The 27296-nt window shown below is 36.4% G+C and overlaps 1 protein-coding gene across 1 annotated transcript in view; it reads left to right on the top strand.

Annotated features, from left to right (window-relative positions):
- Window positions 1-27296, top strand: part of MEI4 (meiotic double-stranded break formation protein 4) — a gene marked incomplete at its 3' end in the record, with an annotated part of 137383 nt that overhangs the window by 56841 nt on the left and 53246 nt on the right. The window contains exon 3 of the mRNA XM_081036683.1: window positions 26202-26333. Coding sequence (XP_080892809.1) covers window positions 26202-26333 — 132 coding nt within the window. The remainder of the gene's footprint in view (window positions 1-26201; window positions 26334-27296) is intronic.

The raw sequence follows: 27296 nt of genomic DNA, 5'->3' as shown, positions 1-27296 counted from the left end.
GGGAATTGAATTTTAAATTCTAATTTTTGAATTCCATTTAAATAATAATCAGAACTTTAAATTCTGATGAATGATTCTTATTTTTATAAACGGTAGGGGGAAAAGCCAGTAAAAAACAATTATATATCCCTCCTGGATAAATGGGGACTACAGCCTGTTCAGTTGTCGTTTCCTAAAAGGAGCCCAGTATCTACTCTGAGAGACTGAAGTGACAGTGTCCATAGGACTATGCTAATTGGTGCTTTAGGTCACCTAGAAATGCCCTTGACAAACCCGTTGATTACAGGTTAGCAACGGCAGTGATGGTGGGGATATACGAGTATAACTTAGGGAATCTGTAATATGTGATAAGTACCTTCATAGCATTTAATACATGTATCTTTGGAGTGGTGGCAACTCTGCCAAGATTCAGGGTAAGTATAGAAATGTAGACAAGACTCCACCTAAAGACTAATATTTGTTCTGATCATTGCAATATTAATATGTGCTCCACCAGAGGTTTACCAAACCAAACCTGTGGCAATGCCAAAAATATGGAGGAGTTTCCAGAGCAGAGGGTTGTGCAGGAAATACAGCTGTGAGAGTCTTTTGGCATCAAATTCATTAAGTATAATACCTTGGATTACTATTTTAAAGGAATTTGGTTGTTTGGTCAGCTATGCCAGTGGGTCAAATCCAGCCTGCCACCTGTTTTTGTAAATATGGTTTTATTGGAACACGTATTTATTAGTATATTTTCTATTGTTGCATTTGCATTACAGTGATAGAATTTGGTGGTCGCAACAGACACCTCATGGCCCACAAAGCCTAAAATGTTTTATTCTCTGACACAGTACGTTTGCCAGTCTCTGACACAGACGATAGTTTTGTTTTGTTTTCCTGGGGAATGGCCTGATCAGATTTATGACTTAGAAAACTAGCTTTGGCAGCAATGAGAGGATACTAGGTTTTTGACAGATTCTAGTTCTTGCAAATAGATACACTTCATAAAGATATTTTGAAGACTGACTGACTGAATGAATGAATGAATATATTCAGTAGGGGATATCAGAGTGAGTTAAAAATTACATTCAGATTTCAATAAAGGCCTCAAATAAGTGGCAGAACGGATAATAAGGAGATGGTCTAAATTAAAGTTATTTGAGAACTATAATCACCCGGACTTGACTTGGTCATTTTAGTCAATTAATCATTTATTGTTTGTTTTACCAATGGCACTTACTTTTAAGCTTTTGGTTATTGAAACTTTCAACTATAAGCAAATACAGGGATAAACAACTGTGTAATGAACCCTCAGTCTCAACAATAATCAGCATTTGCCAATCATGTTTTATCTCCCCTAACTCCTGAAAAAATAGTATTATTGTTGGAATGTTCTAAAGCAAAACCAAGCAATAGTCTAAGGATAATCAATACTGTTAAGTCTACTAATACTCTCACTGCAGATAAGGGTACACCATCAATGTTAACATATGTTCCCCTTTAACTTAAAGTGGCTGGAGCAGTGCTTGTCCTAGAGTAGTGCAATGGTTCTCCCCCTGGGAACGTTTTCCAAAATGCACACTGCCTGGGTCTATTCCTAGACACTCTGATTTTGTGGTTCTGGAAAGGTCCTATAGTCGTGCATTTTAAAAATGTCCCAGAGGCGATGGCTTAGCACACTAAAGGCTGTGGTGCCACATTAGGTAAATACCATGGCTCCGTGAGACATTTTTATGGGTTTCACACACAAGATGTAGATGTTACGTTTTTGACCATTACAGCATTTGGGACCTAAATCTATTGATACTAAAGCTGTGAACATTAGGACATCAAAACCTCTCTAAGCATTCTATAACTTCAGAAAGTTTGAAAGCAGTAGAGTGGACACCTCACGCACAGAATGGACATATGTTTTCAGGTGCTCGGGCTAGTTCTGGTTGTGTGTTTTCCTGGAGTAATTGTTAAGAGCACCCTGTTATACTCTCAAAAGGATCCCAATTTCGATAATATGAAAAGTGAATATTCGCTATTATGGAAAGTATTCAGCCTACTTCTAGATCATGGAAAATGATTTGAATTGTTATCCTAAAATACAATGGAAAGTCATGGAAGCAGAAGAATAATGTTTGATTTATGTTTTTGAAAGATCAGTGGCCAGCATGTGAAGAATTGGTTGAAAGGCAGGTAGGGTGTCCCTGCTTCCAGATGGTGGTACCAAATGGGTACACCATTCGAAAATGAACTGTTGGCTATACAAGTGTGAAATTCAGAAGAACAGTGTGGATTAGAGATCAGTGTGGGCAACCTTAACATCAAGAAATATAGCAATGGTTGAGATCAACTGAGAAAGATGTTTGAAAAAGAAAGAGGATCAGTATTGGCTCTGGGTCTGTCTAGCATCTTAATATTTGTAAAAGGAGAAAAGAAGACTGGCAAAGCATGAAAACCATGAGAGGAGGGTCTTTCAAAGATGGAGTTTCATCTCTATTAAATGCCATTGTGAGAATGTCACAGGTTGAATTCTCTGGGAAGCAGATTCTGGGAAGTATAATGTGCAGGATGTTTATCTAGGAGGCCCTGGAATCAACATCTATGGAAGAAAAGGGTCAGAAAGAGGGTTAGCAGGAGAAATGGAGCCTCGATTTAGGTCCAAAAGCAGGCTCAGCTGACCCCCAGGGGACATCTGGAACTAGAATGGTCCTTCAGAACTGTTCTGAGTTGGGCCAAAAGGCTAGTTCATTATACTCCCATGGGAATGTGGGCCACCCAAAGAAGGGGCGTGACTTTGGGTGAAGTGGCTCCTTGCAGTTGAGGCAATATCTGAAGGAACTGGCAGTTCCTTCTGCTGACAGCGCTTCTCGCAGCTACAACAATTGTTTCATTGGGTGGGGATATGGGTGGCCATCACAGTATCTACCACAGAGGGCAAGCCACATGACTGGTAAGTGACCCTTGTTTATTTACTTAACATATTTATTGAACATCTACGGTGTGCCAGGTACTCTAAGTCCTGGTGCACAAATATGTAAAATGACTGTTACATGTTGTAATACGTGTAGTGAACTATATGAAGAGAGTTAAGTCATGGAGAATACAGGGTTGGGATTTACTTAGCTTATTTAAGGAGGCCTTTGTGTCCTATACAGTAATAGTGGAATGGTTTGGGTAGAAACAACTGAAGGAGTTTGAGCAATGAATGTGATCATTTTATTTTGAAACAGATAAATTTGTTTTTCTATTTGAAAAGAGAACATCAACTTTCTTTATTACAAGCATACAAATAATTATGACTCATAGATAAGGTGGTCTTATATTCGGTCTTTAGAATTATTTCACTTATGTTCACTTAGTTGTTTTCTCAACCCTGTAAGGTTAACAGGAAACGTATCATTCTCTCATTTTCTAAATAAAGATACTGGAGTTCATCGAGGCCAGGGGATACACTGAGAGTCAGTATGGTAGGAGGTAAAATGAGAAGCCTACCTTTCCACATCTACTCCACTAGTCTTCTCATCAACTAAGCTGATCTACTAACTGGTTGATATTAGGGAGAGCTTATCTTTTATCAAATTCAAAGTATCATACTGTATTTAGAATTACCAAATGAAATATAATATTTGGGACATGCGTATACTAAAAAATTATCTATTGTTTATCTGAAGTTCAAATTAACTGGATTTCCTGTATTTTAATTTGCAAAGTCTAGCAGCTTAAATCTCATTGTGTGTGACACAATGAGATTGTCAGTTTCCTTTGCAGTCTGTGCTGCAAAGAAAAAAAAGAATCCCCTGATAGCCGTGCAATTAACAACGCTAAAAATATAAGACCTACGCGTATGTTGATAGGCATGCCGAAATGAATGTAAGTTAAAGTGAGCTAAATCGATGCATGCTGAGCAAGTCTGGCTTGTAGATGTGGCCCACTATCAGATGTGGAATCTCATTAATGTCTACTGAATCTTCCCAGGTGAGAAGAGACATGACAAGATAGTTTTAATGAGTGTAGAGGTGTACCTGGCAGATGGTCTAGCATTTTCTATTGCCAAGCAGCAAAAATCTATAGTTAACACTTGAATGGATCTCAAAATCTTCCCCTAGGCCACATGTTGGGGACTCTGGCAGCCTTACCCTGGCCTCAGAATGATAAATGTTCTGGAAAAAATGGAATAGGAGTAATCTGTCCCAGTTCACCGTGATTAGAAACTGATCTCTAAGCTAGCTGCTGTCCAGAGAAGGCATCTTTAAGAGTATGATCATAGAAGTAAAACTGTTTATGACCTAGACAAGAGGTACACAAGGCATCTGCCTGGTGTCAGAGAAAAAAAGGTAAAGCCAAGTTAGTACATTCACAAGCATTTGTTTTAACTTCAGTGTTAATCTGAGGGTTATACTAAGTCTCTAGGCTAGTATTTTTTATAATGTAAAAAGTTATTAAAACTCAGACTTTGGGGGCTTTGTCAGTATTTAACCCTATTAATAAAGTCTTACTGCTGTTAAAGGTAAATACACATCATAGATACCCTAAATCTCTTAATAATCAAAGGTTAGTACATAAATAGTTCACAAAATATAGAAGGAAGTGTACACAAATGAATTTTTTTCCTGATACATAAGCAGCAGTATCTATCCTTACCTGTATTTTATATTTAGGATGTTATATAAATGGTTTCTTTCTATATTGTAAGAATCCAGTATCTGTCCCCAAATTAACGCATTTGAATATATGTTCTTGATTAGATCTCTTGCTGTGAGCAGAAAGAGAAGAAAAAAAAATATCTACGTAAAATCAGGAATGCTTATATTTAAATTGATTGTTTGATTGGATATTCAAGAGTATTTAATTAAAGCTCAGTTGTACTCTAATTTTCATTTAACAATTTATTAAAGCTATGTAAATATATACCAGTCATCAGTCCATTGTTTATAGATGCATCTCTTGTATTGGAAAACAAATTTGTTTAAGCATAGATGTGTATTTGTTAGTTTGACATGTAGTTAAGAAAACAGACTCTTGTATCAGAATGTGAAATGGTCTAGGTTTGAAACCTGGTTTCACCTTTTATTTGCTGTGACCTTGGGAAAGTCACTTCACCCTTCTGAACTTCAATTCCTTACTTTTGTTAAAGGGGGTGAATAATTGTACCTACTTCATAAGGTTGTGTGTGTGTGTGTGTGTGTGTGTGTGTGTGTGTATTAAAAGAGTTAATCTAGAGAGAATACTTAGAATGCTGTCTAGCATAATAAATTCTATAAAGTATGTTTTGATGTTATTTGTTTATAAATTGCTTTCTGATAAGGTTTATAGCTTCTGTAGATGGATGATGGGGTAATTTTAAAGCATTCCATAGATATTTTCATAGATAATAGCAAGATATGTTTGGTAAAAATATCTATGTAGTATTTTTAAAATAGTGTTTATATACAAGTAAAGATATGCATCACTTAGTTATTTTTTGTTTATTTTGAACATTCACAGTAACTATTTGATGTGTGTGCTTGATTTCTAAGATATTTTTGCAAGCAATGAATAAACTCTTTACAGTATTTGAAGTCATGTATTTTAGGACCCTAGGAGATGTGTGTGGAAATATGTCGTATTCCTCTTCAAAAGTAGGTACTTTACATAATGATAATGAACAATCTTTTTCTGTGAAGTTACAGCTAAAACATATTGCTTATAGCTTTTCTTTTTTAAAATTTATTTTTCCCTGAGTAGTTCCTTTTCAATTTGGGATTAATATTCATGAATGATTCTTAAAAAGCTCAGCACTGGAATATATAACCACTGTTGTGAACCCATATCAGTAACTATTTTTTGGAGAATCCACAAAGAAACAGTTCCTGTATTCCTTAGTTATCAAAAGTTTAAGTATGCAAAATACTGAAATATTTATTTTCATGATATAATTCATATTGCTCAGTGATTATTAATGTATTAATTGGGTGAGAAAAGATTAAGCAGGTAGAACTTTTAGAGGAGAAATTAAAAGTGTATATTAAACTATATGCATAGATTATTCTATAGGAAATGGTGTCAGTTTCACTGTCCTTGATTTCACCTGAGCTCAGAAGAGGAAATGACCTACTCTTGAGTCAGGTCATCTAGAGCTGATAAAAAGTGTTTGACTCCCTGGAGTTACAGGTTGAGCTGAGAAACAAGGCAAACATCAGGGTGCTTTTGGACTGAGCAGATCGCTGGTAACCTCCCCAGAACACCGCAAACGCCAGCCTTTGTGTTTCCTAGTCTATGGATATTTCCATGCAGTGGTGCCAACTCATTAGGAGAGCTGGTGAAGCCATGTGGGCTTTTGATTCTCAATCCTTCAAAAGATTCCCCCCCCCAAAAAAAAAAACAACAACAAAATATTAATTAAACAAAGCTAAGTTTATAGAATACCCCCTTGATAGAGTTGTAGTCGTATTTCCAAATGGAAAAATGAAAGAATGTTATTTTTAGAACTTTAGAGCCTGAGCTCAATGATTTTCAGGTGGGTCTTGCCAGTGATCTGATTGGCACTGGGAAGAATTTGTGATGTAATAGCTTTGGATTGATGAGTGTAGCTAATTGAGGATCCCGGAGCAAGTATTAAGAAGCAAGTTATTTTGGTGGACCACAATTTTATCTTCTAGGATCAAATGTTTCCTGGAGGAAGCAGTTAGGTTTTTAAGTGCCTGGTCTCAGTGTTTTTATAATATAGGTTGAGAAAAGAAATCTTTGTTTAATATAGGGTCAGGAAATTGTGCCTGGTACCAATATTGCTTACTTGCTGGTTTTAGTTTTTCAGCACTGACAGCTTAGGGATGAGTTCCCTGAATCATGTCAAAGGGAGAGGCAACAGCTTTGCAGCCCACTAGAGGTTCCCCTGTATGCAAGCGTAGATTCACAATGTACAAACTTACCCCAAGACAAACAAACAAAAAACAATTATACTCCTTTCTTTTTTCTGTCTCTTGGCTCTCCCCAAATGTTGGCCCAATACCTTCTTCAAGACATGCTCATAAGGCCACCTATTCTGTAACCATACTGGGCCCTTGAATCCTGATTCTTCCCACCATCATGTCATCAGAACATGCAGGGGCTTTGATGATTAGGGTAAACATCTTAGTTTCCTGAGTACCTTTTTCTTTAGATTAAACCTAATATTGGCTGATTTTGAGTACTGCGAATCATTTGAGCTTACCTCTCTGATCAAAACTACATAAAAAATGATTTTCTTTCTTTGCCATCTCTTTCTAGCCATGGTTGGTATTAAACTTTTCCACTCATAGTTCTAGCAGTGGCCTGTTGGTCTTTGCTTGTGTCTGTTTATTTTTAACATACCATTAGATCAAATCTTATTTCAATGTGCATCGGTGATATTTGTTAACAATATTTGTTGAGTAGATTCAAAAGCGAGACTAGAGAATCTCCTTCCTTTTAGATTTTTAAATATGGGAAGATTTTCGATGAGACTTTAAGTTGTAGAACCCCACTAGCCAAAGACCACCTCTCATCAAAGTTAGGTGTATTCAGCTTTTTGCAGTGTACCCCCAGAGGACCTTAGGAGCACTGCAGTACAGGGGTTTGGGAGGAATTTTTATATGGGGTTTGGGCTTGTGCTACAGGAATCTAAGGAGAGATGAGAATTTGGGAACCAGCTCCAGATTTGAAGACTGTCAAAATTCTGGGGCAGTTAAATAAATGACTATTACAGTAATCTTTGTATAGGAATGGGGAAGAACAACGCAGGGCCCAGGACTCATTGGTAAGAAAGCAACCATTATACAAAAGAAGGAATTGTCATTGTACAACTATGCCCTGATCTGACTATATCCTGTTAGAAATTCTTTATGTTCTTTTATGAACATTATTAAGTATGATTGGCAGCTGGTTTTATTTTTGCTTTCTCAAAGTATCATCCTATCTATCTATGTATGTAAGTATGTATGTACATATCTATCTGTCTGTCTGGCTGGCTATCATCTATCTATCTCATAAGGATTATGGCCTAACCCACTCTACCAAATAAAGGGAGTTTTACTTCATTCTCCTCTTAAGCCCCCATGACTGCTGCTTAGGCCTCTTTTGCTCCAATGGTGTTACATTTTTTATTCTATTACAAACTTCCACCATCCTTTAACTCCTTTAACTTTCCACTGTCCTTTAACTCCCACATGATAGGCCTTATTGTGGGGTGCATTAGCTTCAGATTTTCCCCTTTCACCCCAACCAAGGCAATCATATAGACCTTCATTCTGAAGGCTGTAGTGCTAATTACCATGGAGAGCCAGAAGTTAACCAGAAGGACAAACTTAGGCAAATCATAACTAATAGTTTCCATCCATCTCTTACAAAAGGACAGTATCGTCAGCTGTGGTTTTTAAACATGGATGACATTCTTTAACTGTTGTTCAATCAAATTAATCAATATGAGTTAGAAACAAGACTAGGATTCAATCACGTTTTAAAACATTTGAAATTTTAGCTATATTTTGAAATTTTATTTCATACACACACACACACACACACACACACACATCATCATCACCTTGATCCTTATGTATCTTCTACATGTGGAGTCAAGGGAAGATGATAAAGCACTGAACACTTAGAAAATACTTTTTAAAAATTTTTTACTGAGTTATAATTGACATACATTAGTTTCAGGTGGACAGCATAATGATTTGATATTTGCATATATTGTAAAAATATCACATAATAAGTTTACTTAACATCAGTCACCAACATAGCTACAAAAATTATTTTTCTTGTGATGGGAACTTTTAAGATATACTCTCTTAGCAATAGTCACATATGCGGTACAGTGTTATTAACTACAGTTGCCATGTTGTGCATTACATCCCCATGATTTATTTATGTTGTAACTGGAAGTCTGGATCTTTTAACTTGATTCAGTCTTTTCGTCCAATCTCCAGAGCTTCTTGTTCCTGATCTTAGAGGAAAAGCTTTCAGCTTTTCCCCATTGATTATGATATTAGCTGTAGGCATGTCATATGGCCTTTATTATGTTGAGGTATGTTCCCTTATACCCACATTGTTGAGAGTTTTTATCATAAATAGGTGTCTAATTTTGTCCAATGCTTTTTCTACATCTATTGAGACAATCATATGATCTTTATCCTTAATTTTGTTAATGTGATGTATCACATTGATTTGCAGATGTTGAACCAATCTTGCATCCCAGGAGTAAACCCCACTTAGTCAGGGTGTATGATCCCTTTAATATAGTGTTGAATTTGGTTTGCCAGTATTTTGTCGAGGATTTTTGCATGTGTGGTCATCAGGGATACTGGCTTGTAATTTTCTTGTCTGATGTAACTATTTCAAAAATGGAAGTTATTAGCATAAAAGACAAAAATGTGTTTATCTCTAGAGAGAGGTGTAGACAGGTGCTAGCCAAGTTTTATTTCTTGACCTCAGGGTGGTACTTACATGAGTGTTTATGTTTTAACTATTTGTCCTAATGTGAAAGCTTGTGTGTGTATGTAACAAAGCACTTTTCTATATATATTTTATAGTTTGCAATGAAGAGATATAAAAATAAAAAATGCAGTCATACTCTTGCAAGATCCCAGGATGGAAGCTGAGCCCAGGACTGTGTGGGGCACTATAAAGAGGGCAATCCAATAAGAACCTTTGGTAGAAGGTTCAGGCCTTCAGCACATTCAATACGGGGTTTTCTCATGAGGTGATACTGAGTGCTATTTTAGTGAGGAAAATAAAAACAGGAATGCTGATTAGGAGTAGAATGAAGTAGGAAACCATCTGGAAAAAAAAACATGTATAATTTTAAAGTTTATATACATATCCTTTGGATACTTCTAACAAACTTTGCCCTTGGTTTGAATCTAGCATTTTGGCAGGCATGGAGTTGTTTCACTTTGATATTCCATTACCTGTTCCCCACATAAAATAGAAAGAAAAAGGTAGCAACTCTGAATTTGTTTATAGATGGATCACGGGCTAGCTATTTTCAAGAGCCTACCTATCTTTTAATCAGCACTACCTGTAAATGGCCCCTTGTCCTGCTACAAAGAATACAACAAAAGAAAAAAATGATAGTGATTATAGGAAGAAGAAATCATGTTGGCTTCTCTCAAGTATCAATAACTTCTTTTATGTATCAAGGATGCAGCAAAGCCAGAGTCTGGGGTCAGGGGCTTCCACATGTGGACAGGTAACCAGCAGAGAATGGCCTGGGAGGCTCTTTCAGGAGAGTGGCATGCAAATGACTGGAGATATTTCCTCCGACCCCTAGGACTCGGTTTGATTTTGTTTCTCATCAGGGACTTCACTTTTCTTTGGTGTGTGGACTGATTTCTATTGCGCTGAGGCAGATTTATTGTCCACCAGAGGCCAAAACTAATTTCCGAATGTGCCCTCACTATACGTAGCACTGGCTCAGATCCCTTTAAGGCCATCTCCGTAATACCCATTATATCACTTCTGGTGAACACGAAGTATGGAGCTAATATTTTATGACCAAGACATTTTTATTAACAAAAAGGGCTACTACTTCTTTTCATATTGACATTTTAGACTAAGCAGTTTTTTCTTATTTATAAAAGTTTGCTTTGTTTTGCCCTTGATTTCTACTTATTCTAGAGTAACAACTGATTACTTAACCTTTCTCATTCTTAAGATTTCTGTAAGCAATCCTCCTGTCTTCATCTAAGTAGCTTCGGTTTTATTTGTTCATCCTCATCCATACATAGGTAGCCATGTGTGGTGTTATTCTCCCTTGTAGGCACATAACTGTATATACAATGTAACTTCCCACACAATATTAGTAGCTGAATTAAGCTAGAATACTACTTTACCTAAATGTTTTAATAAATTGTCAACTCAACTTTTGTTTTATATTCGTTTTCTTATAAGTAGATATTTTAAATTATTATTGATAAATATTTACTGTATTATTGAGAAATTTTGAGCTTCAAATTTATCATTTCAGAACTGAATGACCCATGCCAATTCAATCTAATAACTGTTGTTTAAGAATATTAAGTCAAAGTTTCAAATCAAGTAAGAGCCAAAGATGGATTGGCAATAAAAGTATTTTAACATGACTTAAGTAAACAGTTTGCGCTAAATGATGCTTTGATCTGTAAACTTATTGTAAATACCACTGTTTAGAAGGCTCTCTTGTTTAATATTCAATTCCAGCTTGTCCTGAAGACATTCTTATCATATTTATCATCATATTTATCTTTTAAAGTCTAAATTTGCTTACCTCTCAGGCTATAATTCACATCCTAGTTCCTTCTCACACAAAATCAAGGACTCAGTTTATTAGCAGCTAGAAACAACAGAGGGCAAAAAATAAATACTAACTTTATTATTCAAGCTAAACCCTAGGCACCATTATATTTCTGTGCATTTTTACAATATTAGCTGGGGTGGCCGGTTAGCTCTGTTGATTAGAGCATGGTGCTAATAACACCAAGGTTGACGGTTCGATCCCCGTATGGGCCACTGTGAGCTGTGCCCTCCTTAAAAAAAAAAAAAATAAAATATATATATATATATATATATATATATATATATATATACACACACACACACACACACAGATAGATAGATAGATAGATAGATAGATAGATAGACATATATGTATGTGTATATATATCTACATATATATGTAGATATATATATTTTATATATATATTGTATTAGCTTCAGGTGTACAACATAGTGATTCAACATTTATACCTTACAAAGTGATCACTAGTCTATCAACCATCTCACTGTTTCACATAGATATCACATAGTATCACATAGATATTATGCTATTCACATAGATATCACATAATATCACATAGGTATTATGCTATTACTTACAGCAGTACTAATGTACTGCTGTACATTACATCCCCATCACTAGAAGTTTGTATTCTTAATCCACTTCTTCTTTGATGCCCATCCTCCCACCCTGCCCCCATTTAACCCCTCATCAGTTTGTCCTCTGTATCTGTGCCCCTATCAGTTTGTTCTCTGTATCTACCGTGTTTCCCTGAAAATAAGACCTAACTGGAAAATAAGCCCTAGCATGATTTTTCAGGATGACATCCCCTGAACATAAGCCCTAATGCATCTTTTGGGGCAAAAATTAATGTAAGACCCAGTCTTCTTTTGGGGGAAACACAGTATGAGTTTGTTTTTGTTTCATTTCTTTGTTTTGTTCTTTAGATTCCACATATAAGTGAAATCATACAGTATTTATCGTTTTCTGTCTGACTTACTTCACTTAGCATAATGCCCTCTAGGTCCATCCATGTTGTTGCAAATGGCAAGATTTAATTCTTTGCTATGACTGAGTAATAATTCATTTTATACGTATAACACATCTCTATCGTCTATCAATGGACACCTAGGTTGCTTCCACATTTTGGCTATCATAAGTAATGCTGCAGTGAGCAAGCATCTGTGTTTTTTAATGAGTATTTTCATTTACTTAGGATAAATATCCAGCAGTGGAGATGCTGGGTCGTAGGGTAGTTCTATTTTTCATTTTGTAAAGACTCTCCATACTGTTTTCCATAGTGGCTACACTAGTATACAATGTCACCAACAGTGCATAAGAATTCCTTTTTCTCCACATTCTTGCCAAAACTTGTTCACTGTTGTTATTTATGATAATAGCCATTCTGACAGGTATAAGGTGATATCTCTCTGTGGTTGCCATTTGCATTTCCCTGATGATGAGTATTTTTTCATGTGTCTCTTAGACAGCTGTATGTCTTCTTTGGAGAAATGTCTATTCAGGACCTGTGCCCATTTATAAATAGGATTGCTTGGGTTTTTTTTTTTGTTTGTTTATTTGTTTTAAGTTTTATGAGTTCCTTATATATTTTGGTTACTAACCTGTTGTTGAATATGTCATTAGCAAATATTTTCTCTCTTTCAGTAGGTGGCCTTTCCATTTTGTTGATGGTTTCCTTCACTGTGCATAAGCTATGGAATTTGATGTACCCTACTTATTTATTTTTGCTTGTTGCTTTTGCCTGAGGACACATACTCAAAAATATATTGCTAAGACCACTGTCAGAGTTTACTGTCTATGTTCTCTATGGTTGGGTTCAGAGAAGTCCGTGAAACACAGAAACTTGATGGAACCTATCCTTCTTGACAGTACCCTGCATCTTGAAAGATGTAGCCCTCTTCAAGGGCAAGTTTGCTACATTCCAGAAACAAAGCAATAATTAGCCTTTAGAGACTCTAAAACCTGTTTTTATTTCTCTAACCTTACTCTTATTACTCCCCAAAGTTATTGATTCTTCTCCAAAATGATTTTCCTTTTTTCACTCTTTCTCTCTTTTTGTTTTCCTCCGTAAAACAGGCCAAAATAATGCAGGCAAACTGGTTTAGTGCCAAGGTATCAGGTAACATGGAGAGAGAGATCTCATGTATCTTGTGGCTTAAGATGTTTTTTAGCTCAGCGTTACACGGTGCTTCTTTCACTCACCCAGGCGGTGTCTTCATTTGTTCTGCTCACTCTGCTTGTCTTGATACCAACTTGAACTGCACTGCTGATAGACTGCAGAGATCTCAGCCAGTGTGTAAGAATGAGCTCATCAGAATTTGTGAACCAAGCCACTGAAGCCAACCAAACAAGGCTTTTTCAAAGTGTTATTAAATTGCAGCTAAGTAATGAATTCAGTAAAATTACAGGCTACAATACCAATATACAAAAATCAGTTGCATTTCTATACAGTAACAACGAGATATCTGAAAAAGAAATAAGGAAAATAATTCCATTTAAAGTACCATCAAAAATAATAAAATATTAGGAATAAATTTAACCAAGGAACTAAAGATCTGTACACTGAAAGCTATAATGAAAATTTTCATTGATGAAAGGAATCGAAGATACCAATAGATGGAAAAAATACACCATATTCATGGATAAGAATTAATATTGTTAAAATGTCCATACTACTCAAAGCCATCTATAGATTCAATGCAATTCCTACTAAACTCTAATGACATTTTTCACTGAAATAGAAAAAAAAATCCTAAAATTTGTATAAAACCAGAAAGTACCCCAAAGAGCCAAACATTCCTGAGAAAAAAAACAAAGCTGGAGGCATCATACTTCCTGATTTCAAACTATACTACAAAGTTATTTAAACAGTTTGGTACTGGCATAAAAATAGACATGAGGAACAATGTAACAGAACACAGAGCTCAGAAATAAACTCCTACATATATGGTCAACTACTATTTGCCAAGGTCGCCAAAAACTCTTAGTGGGGAAAGGATAGTCATTTCAACCAACAGTGTCGGGAAAACTGGATAATCACATACCGAAAAATGAAATTAGATCCCCATCTTACACCACTCACAAAAATTAACATGAAATGAATTAAAGACTTAACTGCAAGTCCCGATACTGTAAAACTCCTAGGAGAAAATGTAGGGAAGAAACTCCTTGACATTGGTTTGGCAATGAGTTTTTAGATATGACACCAAAAGTACAAGCAGCAAAAGTAAAATTCGTTAAGTAAGACTTCATGACATTAAACAGCTTTTGCACAGCAAAATACATAGTCAACAAAATGAAAAGGTAACCTGCGGAAAGAGAGAAAATACAGAACTCATCCACTCAATAGCAAAAAATATCCAAACAATCCAATTAAGAAATGGTCAGAGGGTCTGAATAGACATTTTTCCAAAGAGGACATACAAATGGCCAAGAGGTACATGAAAATATGTTCGACATCACTAATCAGTGAAACGCAATTAAAACTACAATGAAGTATCACCTCACACCTGTTAGAATGGCTACCATCAAAGAAGACCAGAAAAACCAAGTGTTGGCAAGAATTGAAGAAAAGGAAACCCTTGTGCACTGTTGGTGGGAATGACAATTGATACAGCCACTTCAGAGGTTCCTAAAAATATTATCTTCCAGCAATTCCACTTCAGGGTATTTATCCAAAGAAAACAAAAACACAATTCAAAAAGATAATATGTACCACCATGTTCATTATAGCTTTACTTATAATAACGAAGGCACAAAGATACGGAAACAACCTAAGTGTCTGTATATAGGTTAATGGATAAAGATGATGATTATTCAGCCATGAGAAAGAAGGAAATCTTGCCATTTGGGACAACATGGAAGTACCTCGAGGCATTATGCTATGTGAAATAAGTCAGAGAAAGACAAATACTGTGTGATTTCACTTACACATGGAATCTAAAGGGACCAAAATCATAGAAACATAGTAGAATGGCTTTTACCAAGGGCTGTGGGATGGGAGAAATGGGGAGATGTTGGTCAAAGGGTACAACTTCCAGATGAATAAGTTCTGGGTGTCTAAAGTACAGCATGGTGATTACAGTTAATCATCCTGTATTTACATACTTGAAAGATGCTAAGAGATTATATCTTAAATGTCACCACGAAAAAGAAATGGTAATTATGTGAGGTGTTAACTATCCTTACTCATGGTCATCATTTATATACACACACACACACACACACACACACACACATATAAATATATATGTATATTTGATATGTATATATATGTATATATGTGTATATATGTATATATTATATATATATTAAATCATCCTATATACATCAAAATTAAACAATATATGTCAATTATATCTCAATAAAGCTGGGGGGGGGAAGAGTTGTTTTGTATTTGTATCTTCTGTTTGCCAGAAGAAACGAGTGTACTTTCTCAGCTTGGGATTTCCTAGAATATTCAGTAGTGCAAATTTGAACTATAGAGTCAATGTAGACATGGTTGAGATGACTATTATTCATCCTACTGGTATTATTATTATTATTATTGTTATTATTATTATTATTATTTCTAATTTGGAAGTTTCTTTTCTTTGGTAAATAGATGTTTCCAGCCTACTTTCATTACCACTTTTAACCCTTTAGGCTAAGGAATCTCAGGCTCTCTCCCATTTTGGAAGGGGCCAGGCCTTAGTTGAATGAGAATTCTGTGCTGCTGCCACTAATTACCAATAAGGCAACCCAAAGCTCTCTCTTTCGGAACATTAATTGTCTCATTTTATTTTATTTCTCCTTATTTTCTCTTTTGGCCTCTGAGGAGCTGTCTTTTTTGAGAATTTAGCAATGCATTAAAATGTATTGCCTTATCTAGTGTTAAGGTACGTTATCAAGAGTCCTGGAATAAGGCAAAAGGTTGGATGCTTGTCCTATCAGTGACATCCTAGGACATTATCGAACAGGCTAGCCCAAGGGTTATTTAAATGTCTAGGAATATACTTTGTCAGAGCCCTGACTCTGTGAAGTTCAATAGTAACCCATAGATTCCTATCAAATATAGATGGAAATGATTTTTGTACAGTACAAAAGATAAGCCCTACCAGACACAGCCATTTGTGTTAATGAAAATCTCTCAAATATTAATTTTTAAAAAATAAGCCCAGAGGTTAGGTAGGGGTTTATTCTGTAAGATATTAACCAGTTTTGTATATAACCTAGAAGTCTTATTCTAATGTCATTTTTTAAAGCCAATATTCAATTCTTCAAATGTTCTTTACCTTCATTAATGATATAAAATTGATATGTGTAGACTCTAAATTTATATGAGAGTCATGTTTGTAACTATTTTAAAAGTATCATTTCACATCAGGGTCAAGCTGGATTGCATTTTTATAACTTTTTAAAGTATCTTGCCCACCATAGGCAAATGTAATCCCTGAAGCAAAAATCATCCTGTTTTATTCTTCATTGAATTCTAAGTGATAATGGGGACTAGCTCAGTCACAGGCGCATGAACTATACTCAGTATTTGGTGTAAAGAATGAATGATACATCACCCACAAAAATTAACTCAAATATATTAAAGACTTAAATGTACGGCCAGAAATCATGAAACTCCTAGAAGAAAACATAGGAATAAAGCTTCTTGACTGGGTTTTGGTAATAATTTTTCAGATGTGACACTTAAAGCACAAGCAACAAAATTAAAAATAAAGTGGGACTATATGAAGCTAAAAAGCTCCTGCACAGCAAATGAAACCACCAATAAAATGAAAGAAAACCTACGAAATGGGGAAAAAATATATATATTTGCAAACTGTATGTCTGATAAGGAGTTATATCCAAAACGTACATAAAAAAACTCATACAACTCAATAGTCAAGAATAACAACAACAACACAATTAAGAATGGGTCCTGAATAGGCATTTCTCCAAAGAGGATACACGAAAGACCAACAAGTATGTGAAAAGATGCTCAACGTCACTAGTCATTACGGAAATGCAAAGCAAAACCATGATGAGATGTTACCTCACACCCGTTAGAATGGCCATCGTAAAAAAGACAAGGGATAAATGCTGGCATGGATGTGGAGAAAAGGAGCCCTCATGCACTGTTGGTTACACTGTATATTTTGGTTCAGCCACTATGGAAAACAATATGGAGGTTCCTGAAAAAGCTAAAAATAGAGTAACAAATTATCCAGCAATTCCACTTCTGAGTATTTATCTGAAGAAAATGCAACACCAACTGACAAAGGTATATTCACCCCCATGTTCATAGCAGCATTATTTACAATAGTAAAGACATAGAAACAACTTAAGAGAGCGGATATAGAATTTGTGGTATAGATACACAATGGGATATTTCAGCTATAAAAAATGAGGAAATCCTATCATTTGCAACAAAATGGATGGACCTTGATGGCATTATGCTAAGTGAAATAAATCAGAGAAAGAAAGATAAATGCTATATGATCTCACTTATATGTACAATCCAAACAGCGATAACATAACTCATATTTTTTGCCATACTCTCTATCTGGAAAGCATGGAAACTGAGTTCCTGTCTTATTTCCCTCTGCTTGGTTCTCTGCATTGTGAGCCTTCTCAATTCCTTACTGCTATGTGCTCAAAACTGAGATCCTGCTGTTTACAGACAGATCATAGGTGTTCAAACATGACCTCTTCTCAGATCCGCCTTTCTTGCGCTGTACTTGCTTTCAGGGGTTGCTTCTTGCTGTTCTTCTGACAAGGGCTGAACTTGTCTACCATTACTGTCTTTCCAAATGAACTTCACTGGAATTCCCCCCAGTTTTTTCAAAACCTAGTTCTTCCCTTTGGAAATTTGCCAAGCCATAGTTTGTAGATTTCCACTTAGTGGTGTCTCTGAGGAAGTTTTCAGAATTCTGTCCACAGATAATACGCACATTCTTTAGAGCAAAAGCCCTTCTATGACAAAGGCCTTGTTAGAACCTTTGCTGTGAAAAATTGGACTACACCATATGTCATATATATATATATTCCTATTTTTGGCCAACAATAGAGCTTGATCTAAGCATTCTTGGCCATGTTCTCCTAAATTTCTTTTTTTTTTTTCCATTTTTAACCTGGAAAGTACTCTTAGGATAGAGGCACCCAACAGTCTCTTATCACAGTAGTCACTGTAGATGAAATTACTGGGGGCTAAAGCCAAAGGAGCAGATTCTGGAAGTCTTTACACATACTGCTCCTCCTCTGGATTTTTAGTCCAGAGCCCAGTCAGATGGTACTTGGAATTCAACATCATCTCCTGCTTTTAAGACCTGCAGGTACTTATACTGTGAATAGAGGAAGAAAAGTCTAGCTTGATGTTCTGAACACTGAATAAATCCCTAACAGGTTAACAGTTTTTCAGTAACTCCAGTTTCACGCAGTGTTGCTGCCCATTGTGTTCGGTGTTGCGGAGAAGGTTGGGATCAAAGCTCATCTTGCAGTGGTAAGCAAATATTGCACTTTTGTATCAGGTCGTATTTGCTGATCCTTCTTTTTCAGCACACACTTCAAAGGATAAAAGTTGCTAGTATTTAAAAAAAAGAGCAAAGGAAATTGATCTGTCAGGCTAATAAAGAATACAGTGCTGCTGCACCAGACAATCTCACGGTACAGCACTGAAGAAAACAGATAACTATCAGCGATGGGAGGTACTCTTGCAAAACTTTTGAGTGGGCACAAACTCCTTGTTTCAGAGCAAGTGTTGTGTCTTCAACTTAAGTGTTCTCCTCTTTGGTCTTGTTGGTTGTTTCAAGGTCTGTTCCTTGCCTGACCTGAACTTGAAGCAGCAGCTTGAGGTGACAAAGTCCGTTCTGTTACACTCCATCCCCAACAGCTCAGCGCTCCCTCTCCAGCACTGCCATAAGCAGCACGGACTTGAATGCAGGTCCCTCCAAGAACTTCTTAAACTACATCCCACAAATATCAGCATGCTCTTTTTTCATGCAGCAGGGTTCAGGTGATCAGCCATCTGCGGGGTGAGTGTGCAGAGGAAGTGGGGGCTGAGTGGGAACGCTCAAGGTCACCAGGAAAGCCACAGAGGAACAAGCGTGTTGGCAGGAACCTTCTGGGCTGCCAGTGAGCCATCCTGATACTTACAGAAGGAGTTTGGGTGCTAGTGTGGGCAGGCAGACTTCAGGTTGCCAGTTTTTGTGTAGATAGGGTTATGGTAGGATTATTGCCAGGCCAGGCTGAACTTGGAGGGTCTTAATGTTCTGAATGGGCCGCTGGGGCTAAACCCCACCACATGTCCTCATAGCCACACCACCAACCCACTGTGCAGCAGCCAGAAGCAGAAGGAAAGCCTCTTTCTCTTTCAGTGAGCCTTCAGCATACTCTTCTAAGAAACCTAATATATTGCTCATGTGAAAAAGGGATGTTTAAAAGAATGCTGTCCATTATTGAAGATCATATACTGAAGTGTGAATTTGGAACTAAGAGGTAATAAATTGATAATTGGCTCATGCCCAATTTTTTTATGCTATCATTGTCATATGTATCCCATCCACATACAAGACAACATAGAGAATGCTGGGTTGACATTTTCTCTCAGTGAAAATATTAATCCAGTCTATTCTACGAAGCATAGTTTCTGATGAGAAGGCCACAGTTTTCTATTCCTTGTATGTAAGGTATCCTTTTTCTTTGGCTACTCTCAAGTTTGTCTCTTCATCTTTGATTTTCAGGAGGCGTTTGGCTTTGATATGTGTAGGCATTTATTTTTATATTATTTTTATAGGTATTGCTTGGGGTTCAGTGATATCCTTGAATGTATAAATTTATGTCTTTCATCAAATTTAGGAAGCTTTGAGATATAATTTCTTCAAACATTTTTTGCCTATTCTGTTCCATCTCCTTCTGGATTCCAATTACACTTGTGATAGACCCTTTATTTATATTGTTCCACGTGTCCCTGAGATTCTGTCCATTCCTTAAATGCATGCATTCTATTGACCTATATTCAAGTACATAGACTCTTTCTTCAGTCATTTTCATTCCACTTCTAAGCTCACCTACCTTTTTAAAATGTCATATATTCTTGAATCTCTATTTGGTTCTTTTTAATAGTTTCTCTTTCTCTACTGGTGATTTGCGTCTCTTCAGTTAGGATTAACTTCAAACACAGTTCTGATATCTGTCTTAAAACTGCTTTTTGTAAACCACATCACAGAATCAGGGTTGCTGCTGCTTCTGCCATGACTAAGGCAGCACAGAAATAGAAGTTTCCAAAGCTGCCAGCCCCTTAACTACATCAGGCACCTCCTGAATCAGGAAGACTCTTTCACTGTAGCTGTTCCATAATCCTCCTGCATCTGCTACAAACTGTATCATCATTTGAAAGGGAGACCCTGCAATCTGCCTTTCACCCAAATAATTCTGACTATGTCTTACGTAAGACCAACTGATTAGAATAATTTAAGTCATATCCAGAACCCTCCCTGAGTTTTTGAAATACAGTTTTAGCCTCTCTAGCACAGGAAGCATGTTTGAAGAATGTTAGAATGGGTATTCCAAAATATCTGCTATGGATTACCCCTCTAGTTATTCAAAGTACATATACTCCCTTATTCCTTTATTCAAACTTCCCTAAAATATCAGTAGCATAACAGTGTGCACTAAGAAAGAATACACCAAATGCTCTATAGAAACAAAAATCTATACACCTCAAGTGGAAAGATTCAAAATCTCAATCATTTCTTGTGATGTGATTTCATATGATCACATGATGATCACACCTATAGTAGTTGGATCACAACTCTACTTTGAAACTTTGTAATTCATGGAACAAATTACAGGGTAAACCCTGCCAAATACCCTACCAATGCACACATACACACGTACACATACACACACACACATACACACACACACACACACACACAAAGGAAGAAACAAACAGCCTTTTGTGGCCTTCAGTTCTACAGCTAGTTATGAATCTATAATTTCTATTGACTGTTTTCCTTCAGTGCCAGTCAAATTCCCCTATTTGTCCTCAACCAGAATCTCAATTAGTTGGATATATCCAGCGTTTTTACTCCCAAATGATGTGACCTTTTGGTGGTCTTGCCTCATGAAGTTGCTATAGTATTGTATTTCCTTCTATCACTTGGACATGTGAGTAATACAGAGTAATCTCTGGCTTCCAGATGTAATCTTCCCTGTTGCTATTGTATCATAAATCCCTATTTTCCTGCACCATTGAGATCCGTTGCCCCAGCCAACACATGGATCCCTTTTTTGCCAGTGGTAGAATGCATGAAGAACTCTATATAGCCAGCTGGAAATTTCAATTTCCAGTTCCCAAAACCATTGTTGGGTCTTTTGGTAGGAACCGTTTTCAGTGGTCTATTTAATAGATCTCTAAACCAGATCCAATGTCACAAGGATGGGAAGAACACTTTGTCAATGAATCATAAGATGTAATATTGAATGTTCCCATCTTTCTTTCATCTCTTGAGTTCTTGAACACATGTATTGGGGAGAAAAAGCATCATATATTGGTCACTGGTTGAGAACATAAATTTCCTACTATTCAACCTTATAAGGATTGGTATTCTAGTTGGAACCAACTGCTTAAGCAACACTTACTTCTGCATTTAGTTCCTGCTAATCCCAATTTTGTATATAGTACAGTTACTTAATGATGGAGTATTGCTGTGCATACCTGACTTTAGGTAACACCCCAGTTCAAATGAGCAGCTCTGGGCATATAAATCACTTCGTCTTCCATGACCAGGCATTCAGTCTCTAGTGGGGGAAAATTACATAAGCAAAGATTTTTTTTTCTATAAAGGATAATATTTACTTGTCAAGAAAGGTGCGACTTTCTCCCTACACCCAAGGGCCCTCCTCTGTGATTTTCTTTTTTTTTTTTTTTACTATTTATTATTCTTTTTTATTTATTTATTAGTTTCAGGTGTACAAGACAAGGTAATACTTAGACGTGATTTTCTTATTAGGATCAGCTACAGCCTTCATATAGTATACTGATTCAGCTCCAGGAACTTTGGATCTTATTGGTCACGAGGTCCAAGTAGTGGAGCTCCTTGTTCCCCAATTTACAACAGCTAGAGATCTTTATATACCAGTCTGGGCCCTTCTCAACATTTACAGCATTATGATTTACTCAATACACTTATATGCATCTGAGAAATAAACCAAATGGATTTATATTGCCTCAAGCATTATATCTTTTTATTAGTGAGAGGAGACACATACTAACGCAACTTGTTTTTCACTTCAGAGAGGATATTCCATGATGCATCAGACCCAGAAGCATCTCAAGTGTATCAGGCACCCGAATTCTTCAATTCACTGTCTGGAACACACATATTTTGCGAGGGCCTTCAGAAAAACTGCCATATAGCTTGACATCATCACTACAGTACATGAGCATGATGTCCTATGGAATTATTTGATGATCAGAATCCTATGAACTAAATAACGGCACAGAGGAAGCTGACATAGCCTTAAATAGGACAGAAAAGTATACTGCTGTCTCCTAGCTGAATGCAGACTGCTTCATTTTATCTTTATTGAGACAGTAAAAAAAAACCCTCCCAGATCAAAACCTGCTGAACAGGTATCAGGGGCAGCATTGATTGTGCCAGGAAAGGAACTACGTCTGGGACAGTAGTACTGTGTAAATAGAAACACCACCAGGTTACGTTTATGATATTATCCAAAATGCTTCTATTCTGCACAGGTGAAAAAGACAAATTTATTGGGCATGTGGTAGGAATTTCCACTCCTGCATATTTCAGAACTTCAGTGTGGTACTGAGCTTTGCAAATTTTCCAGGTGACTGTATAGATCAAAGCACTTTGGAGAAGGTTGGGTTTATAAGAATGACCCCCCTAAACCACTGGGCCACCAAGGTAGTATCTTGCTGCTTCTACCAGGATTAAGAACTTGCAAAAGTTCTTAATAACTGCAGTATGAGCCAGAACCATGCCCCCTCTGCCACAACCTTCACCGACAAAGTGCATGCCCCATACCCTGCTTCTCGTCTTCCGAAATGCACTTCTAAATCAAGGCCTCAAATGAGTACTTCAAATCGTATTCAAAATCCATCCTAACCACAGAGGAATCTAGGAAAAGTTATTTCTAGCTCTTCAGTCCCTGAAATACAGGAAGATGTGCTAGAACAGGAGAAGATGGCGTGGGTGTTGACCGAGCCCTTCCACGGTTTGCACCACAGTACCTCATTCACGGATAATGTTGCAGCCAGAGCCTCCTCAGCAGCCTCTTTCAAAAGTTGCACTATATTTATGGAAAGGCAAGTGTCAAGTAAAACGTAAGGAAGAATAGAGGCTGGTTTTTATAACAATGTTCACATAATTTTTAATTACCTTAATGGTGATCTAGTTAGTCTTTGTTCTTTTATGAACTTCAGTCATATTGGGGAGACAAGCATTCATAGCTATATTAAGAAAAATCTCTCCACGATGAAAATTTCTTCTCAGCAATATTCTCTAATTGGACTGTACTAACTCTAGAAAAATAGTTTTTATTTCTAGTATTTAACTTTTCAAGGGATAATAAATTAACCTTATATAACCTTCAGTGCTTTTATATTATCATCCTACATTATAATATTTAACACTTATTGAGCACTTATGGTGCCTGACGCTATGTTAACCATTTTTATGTTAACATAGCATCAGGCACCAGTAAGTTAACAATCTGCACAATTCTATCAAGTGTCTGCCATCACAATCACTTTGCAAATATGCAAAGTGAGACATAAAAGCTTCAGTAAGTTGCTAATACAAGTTAATACGGGGTCTGACAATTAAGTTCACGAACACAGCCTAGAAAAAGTGCTACATACTTCATTACTGACTATCACTACGGTCACCTTTGAAGTACTCCCCCTGGGAAGCTATGCACCGAGATCATTGCCTAGTCTACTCTTCAAAGCAATTTTGGAACTCTTTTTCTGGAATGGCCATCAGAGCTGTCGTCATATTACCCTTGATGTCCTGAATGTCATCAAAATGTCTTCTTTTCAATATTTCCTTTATCTTGGGGTAAAAAAAAGAAGTCATTGGGGGCTAGATCAGGTGAGTAGGGAGGATGGTCCAATACAGTTATTTGTTTACTGGATACAAACTCCCTCACAGACAGTGCCATGTGAGCTGGTACATTGTCGTGATGCAAGAGCCATGAATTGTTGGCGAAAAGTTCAGGTCGTCTAATTTTTTCATGCAACCTTTTCAGCACTTCCAAATAGTAAAATTTGTTAACTGTTTGTACAGTTGGTACAAATTCATATGAATAACCCTTTGATATCAAAAAAGGTTAGCAACTCATTGCAACAAAGTTTGCAAACTTAATTGTCAGACCTCGTAAACACTAGAGCTGGGATTTGACTCAGGTATTGCTGGGCTGCAGAGTCTGGACACCTTACTTTGTGACTGCCTTCATCATTTCATTCTCACTCTCTCAAGTCCCTTTTATTTTACTGTGAATTTTTTTCATCACTTTAAGTTTTCTCAAAAAGAATTAAATACTGAGGTAGGAGGTAACTGAACACTTAAAGCATCAGTGAAATACCCAGCAGAAGTTCTTTAGAGCTTAGATAAGAGCACTCTTTCTTTCAGATTCAAACAAAAATGTTGTAAAAAATCTGAAATCTAATAAGTAGCACTACAGAGTTACAGAGGCTATGAGCCTTAGCCAATTACATTATTAAAAAATAACCACGATAAATAACTATGATTTACATGGTAATAAATTGATGTGGTTTCATTATTAAGTTGATGATTTAGAAAAATATTAAGTTATGCATGTCCAGATTTATAATAGAAATGTCTTTTGAACTCTATAATTCATTCACTTTCTTATTGTCATTGATTAACTTTTAAAGTTAAAGTATATCATTAAAGTGTCAATTTGAGAAATATCTAAATTAAGTGTTCATCCTAGAGGATGCAGGTGGAATTTCCTAATTTCATATGGCATTATTTACTTAGCATTTGATTTATATATTTTACATATAAAGGCAATGTCTCCTCAGTATAATTGTAAGCTCAAAGAGAGCAATCACAAGGTAGACACTGTTTCTGTACTTTGAGATACTCGGGGAAGCCTCCCTTCTCCCAAATATATTAAAGGATAAATTGAATGAAATTCCTGCTATGAGTTATATATACCTTCATGTGATTAATAATCAAATGGCTTTTCTTTTAATAACTGTATGTGAAATAGTTTATTATATTAAATAGTCTGCCACTGTCGTTTTAAATTTATTTAATGGTAAGTACTTTAGCTGCCTCTAGATGAAAATTCAGAGCCCTTCATTTTTTCTCCTCACTCTAAAGTGGCTTGCTTTTCACGAGTGGAGAATAGAGAAGTCCGTCCCAACTGTCCCTGTCCAGTGTGGAGGTGGGATGCATAGTAAACCAATGGCTCTCCCCAACATTTTCAAACCCCTCCCTCTCACCCTTTTTCTATATCTATATGTATATCTATACGTATACCTCTCTATATATAACTATAGCTATATATCTATAACTATAACTATATCTATCTATATCTATGTCATCTGTATTTATCTATCTATCTATATCTACATCTATATCTAGTCAGTAAAGGCTTAAGAGTCTTGTTTTATCATCTCCTTTATTCATTCTCTATGTAGTCTATCTTCTAACAATTGTGTTATCTTTTGATACTTCAGCTAAAACTTCCATTTCAGCACCTTGTCGTACAATTCAAAATATTATCTGCTACATAAAATTGTATTACTTATATTATTATAATTTGTCTATTTCACAGTTTTGCTTGAGACTGACCCAGAATTATGTTGACACTTTTTGTACTCCCCACAGAATGGAGCTGAGTAGTGAAGTCTTAGAAAACGCCCACTGAATATGTTTTCACATGACATGATAGAAAGGAGAAACCTACTCATTTTTATCTTTAGTTTCAGGTGCAGCAATATGTCGCTCAGAGTCTGGTAACCCTGGGAAGCTGCAACTTGTTGAGAAAATCTATAATATCTCAGCTTCTGTCAGAAGTAAATAGCTTCACTGATGATCTGGGTACCATCAATCAGGTACTTGACAACTTGAAACTGTCACTCTCCTTTATAGGTAATACAGCTATAGCCTTTTCTTTCCTTGTCTCCTCACTTCTCTCCCTGTGAGACTAATAGTTTGGTTATTAACTTATTTCTAATGTATGTGAACACTATTACTGCCTACTGAAATTACAGAAAGATATTTTCAGAAAGTAGTGTTCAAAATAATACCATCTTATTGTCTTTACTGTGTATATGTGCCAAAGATACCACTGGTGACAGCAAAGGAATACTTAGGCGAATGGCCTTAAATCTCCAAGCAAGGAGCACGATGCTAAAGTCAAGCAGTGAGAGAAAAGTGAGCAGGAGAGGGTGTTAAAGGGAGCATAGCCTCTAACCAGTGTTTCACTTTCCTAACTGCTCACAAAAATCATCTAGCTGATTTTTAAATACCTTGTTGCCAAGCCATATGCCATTGATATTAAATGAAGGTCACCGTGGTTATAGCTTTCCAGGCGAGTCCAATGTGTAGCCAAGGTTGAAAACCAGTGCTCTAAGCCCTTTTATCTGTGCAGAGTCTTATATTACTGGTGGCAAATGTGTCTAAGGAACAGCAGTCATTACTGTATTCTAATGTTGATGCTGTTATATTATGTGTTCACTTTGTTAGCTCATTTAATATTATCACTATGTTTATGGTACAATTAAGCACAAATAAAGGAAATCAGAGGCATGCACAAAGGTTTCAGTAAAAAAACATATGTGTATATACTTTCAAGTAGTTTTTAACCAAGTACTTACATCTAAGTTCTTTACATTTAACGACACCATCCCAAAATATTAGATTGGTGCAAAAGTAATTGAGGTTTTTGCAATTTTTGACCTTTTAAACTGCAATTACTTTTGCACCAACCTAATTGAATTCAATGAATGACACGGTAAATCATCTAGTCAGCAATTTTTCAAGGGGCTACTAAATGTAAACTCTCTTAAGAACTC

This window comes from Rhinolophus hipposideros (genome assembly GCF_964194185.1).
Source record: "Rhinolophus hipposideros genome assembly, chromosome: 3".
NCBI lineage: Eukaryota > Metazoa > Chordata > Mammalia > Chiroptera > Rhinolophidae > Rhinolophus > Rhinolophus hipposideros.
Note: the sequence above shows the minus strand (reverse complement) of the source record. Positions and strands in the feature narration are given on the sequence as shown.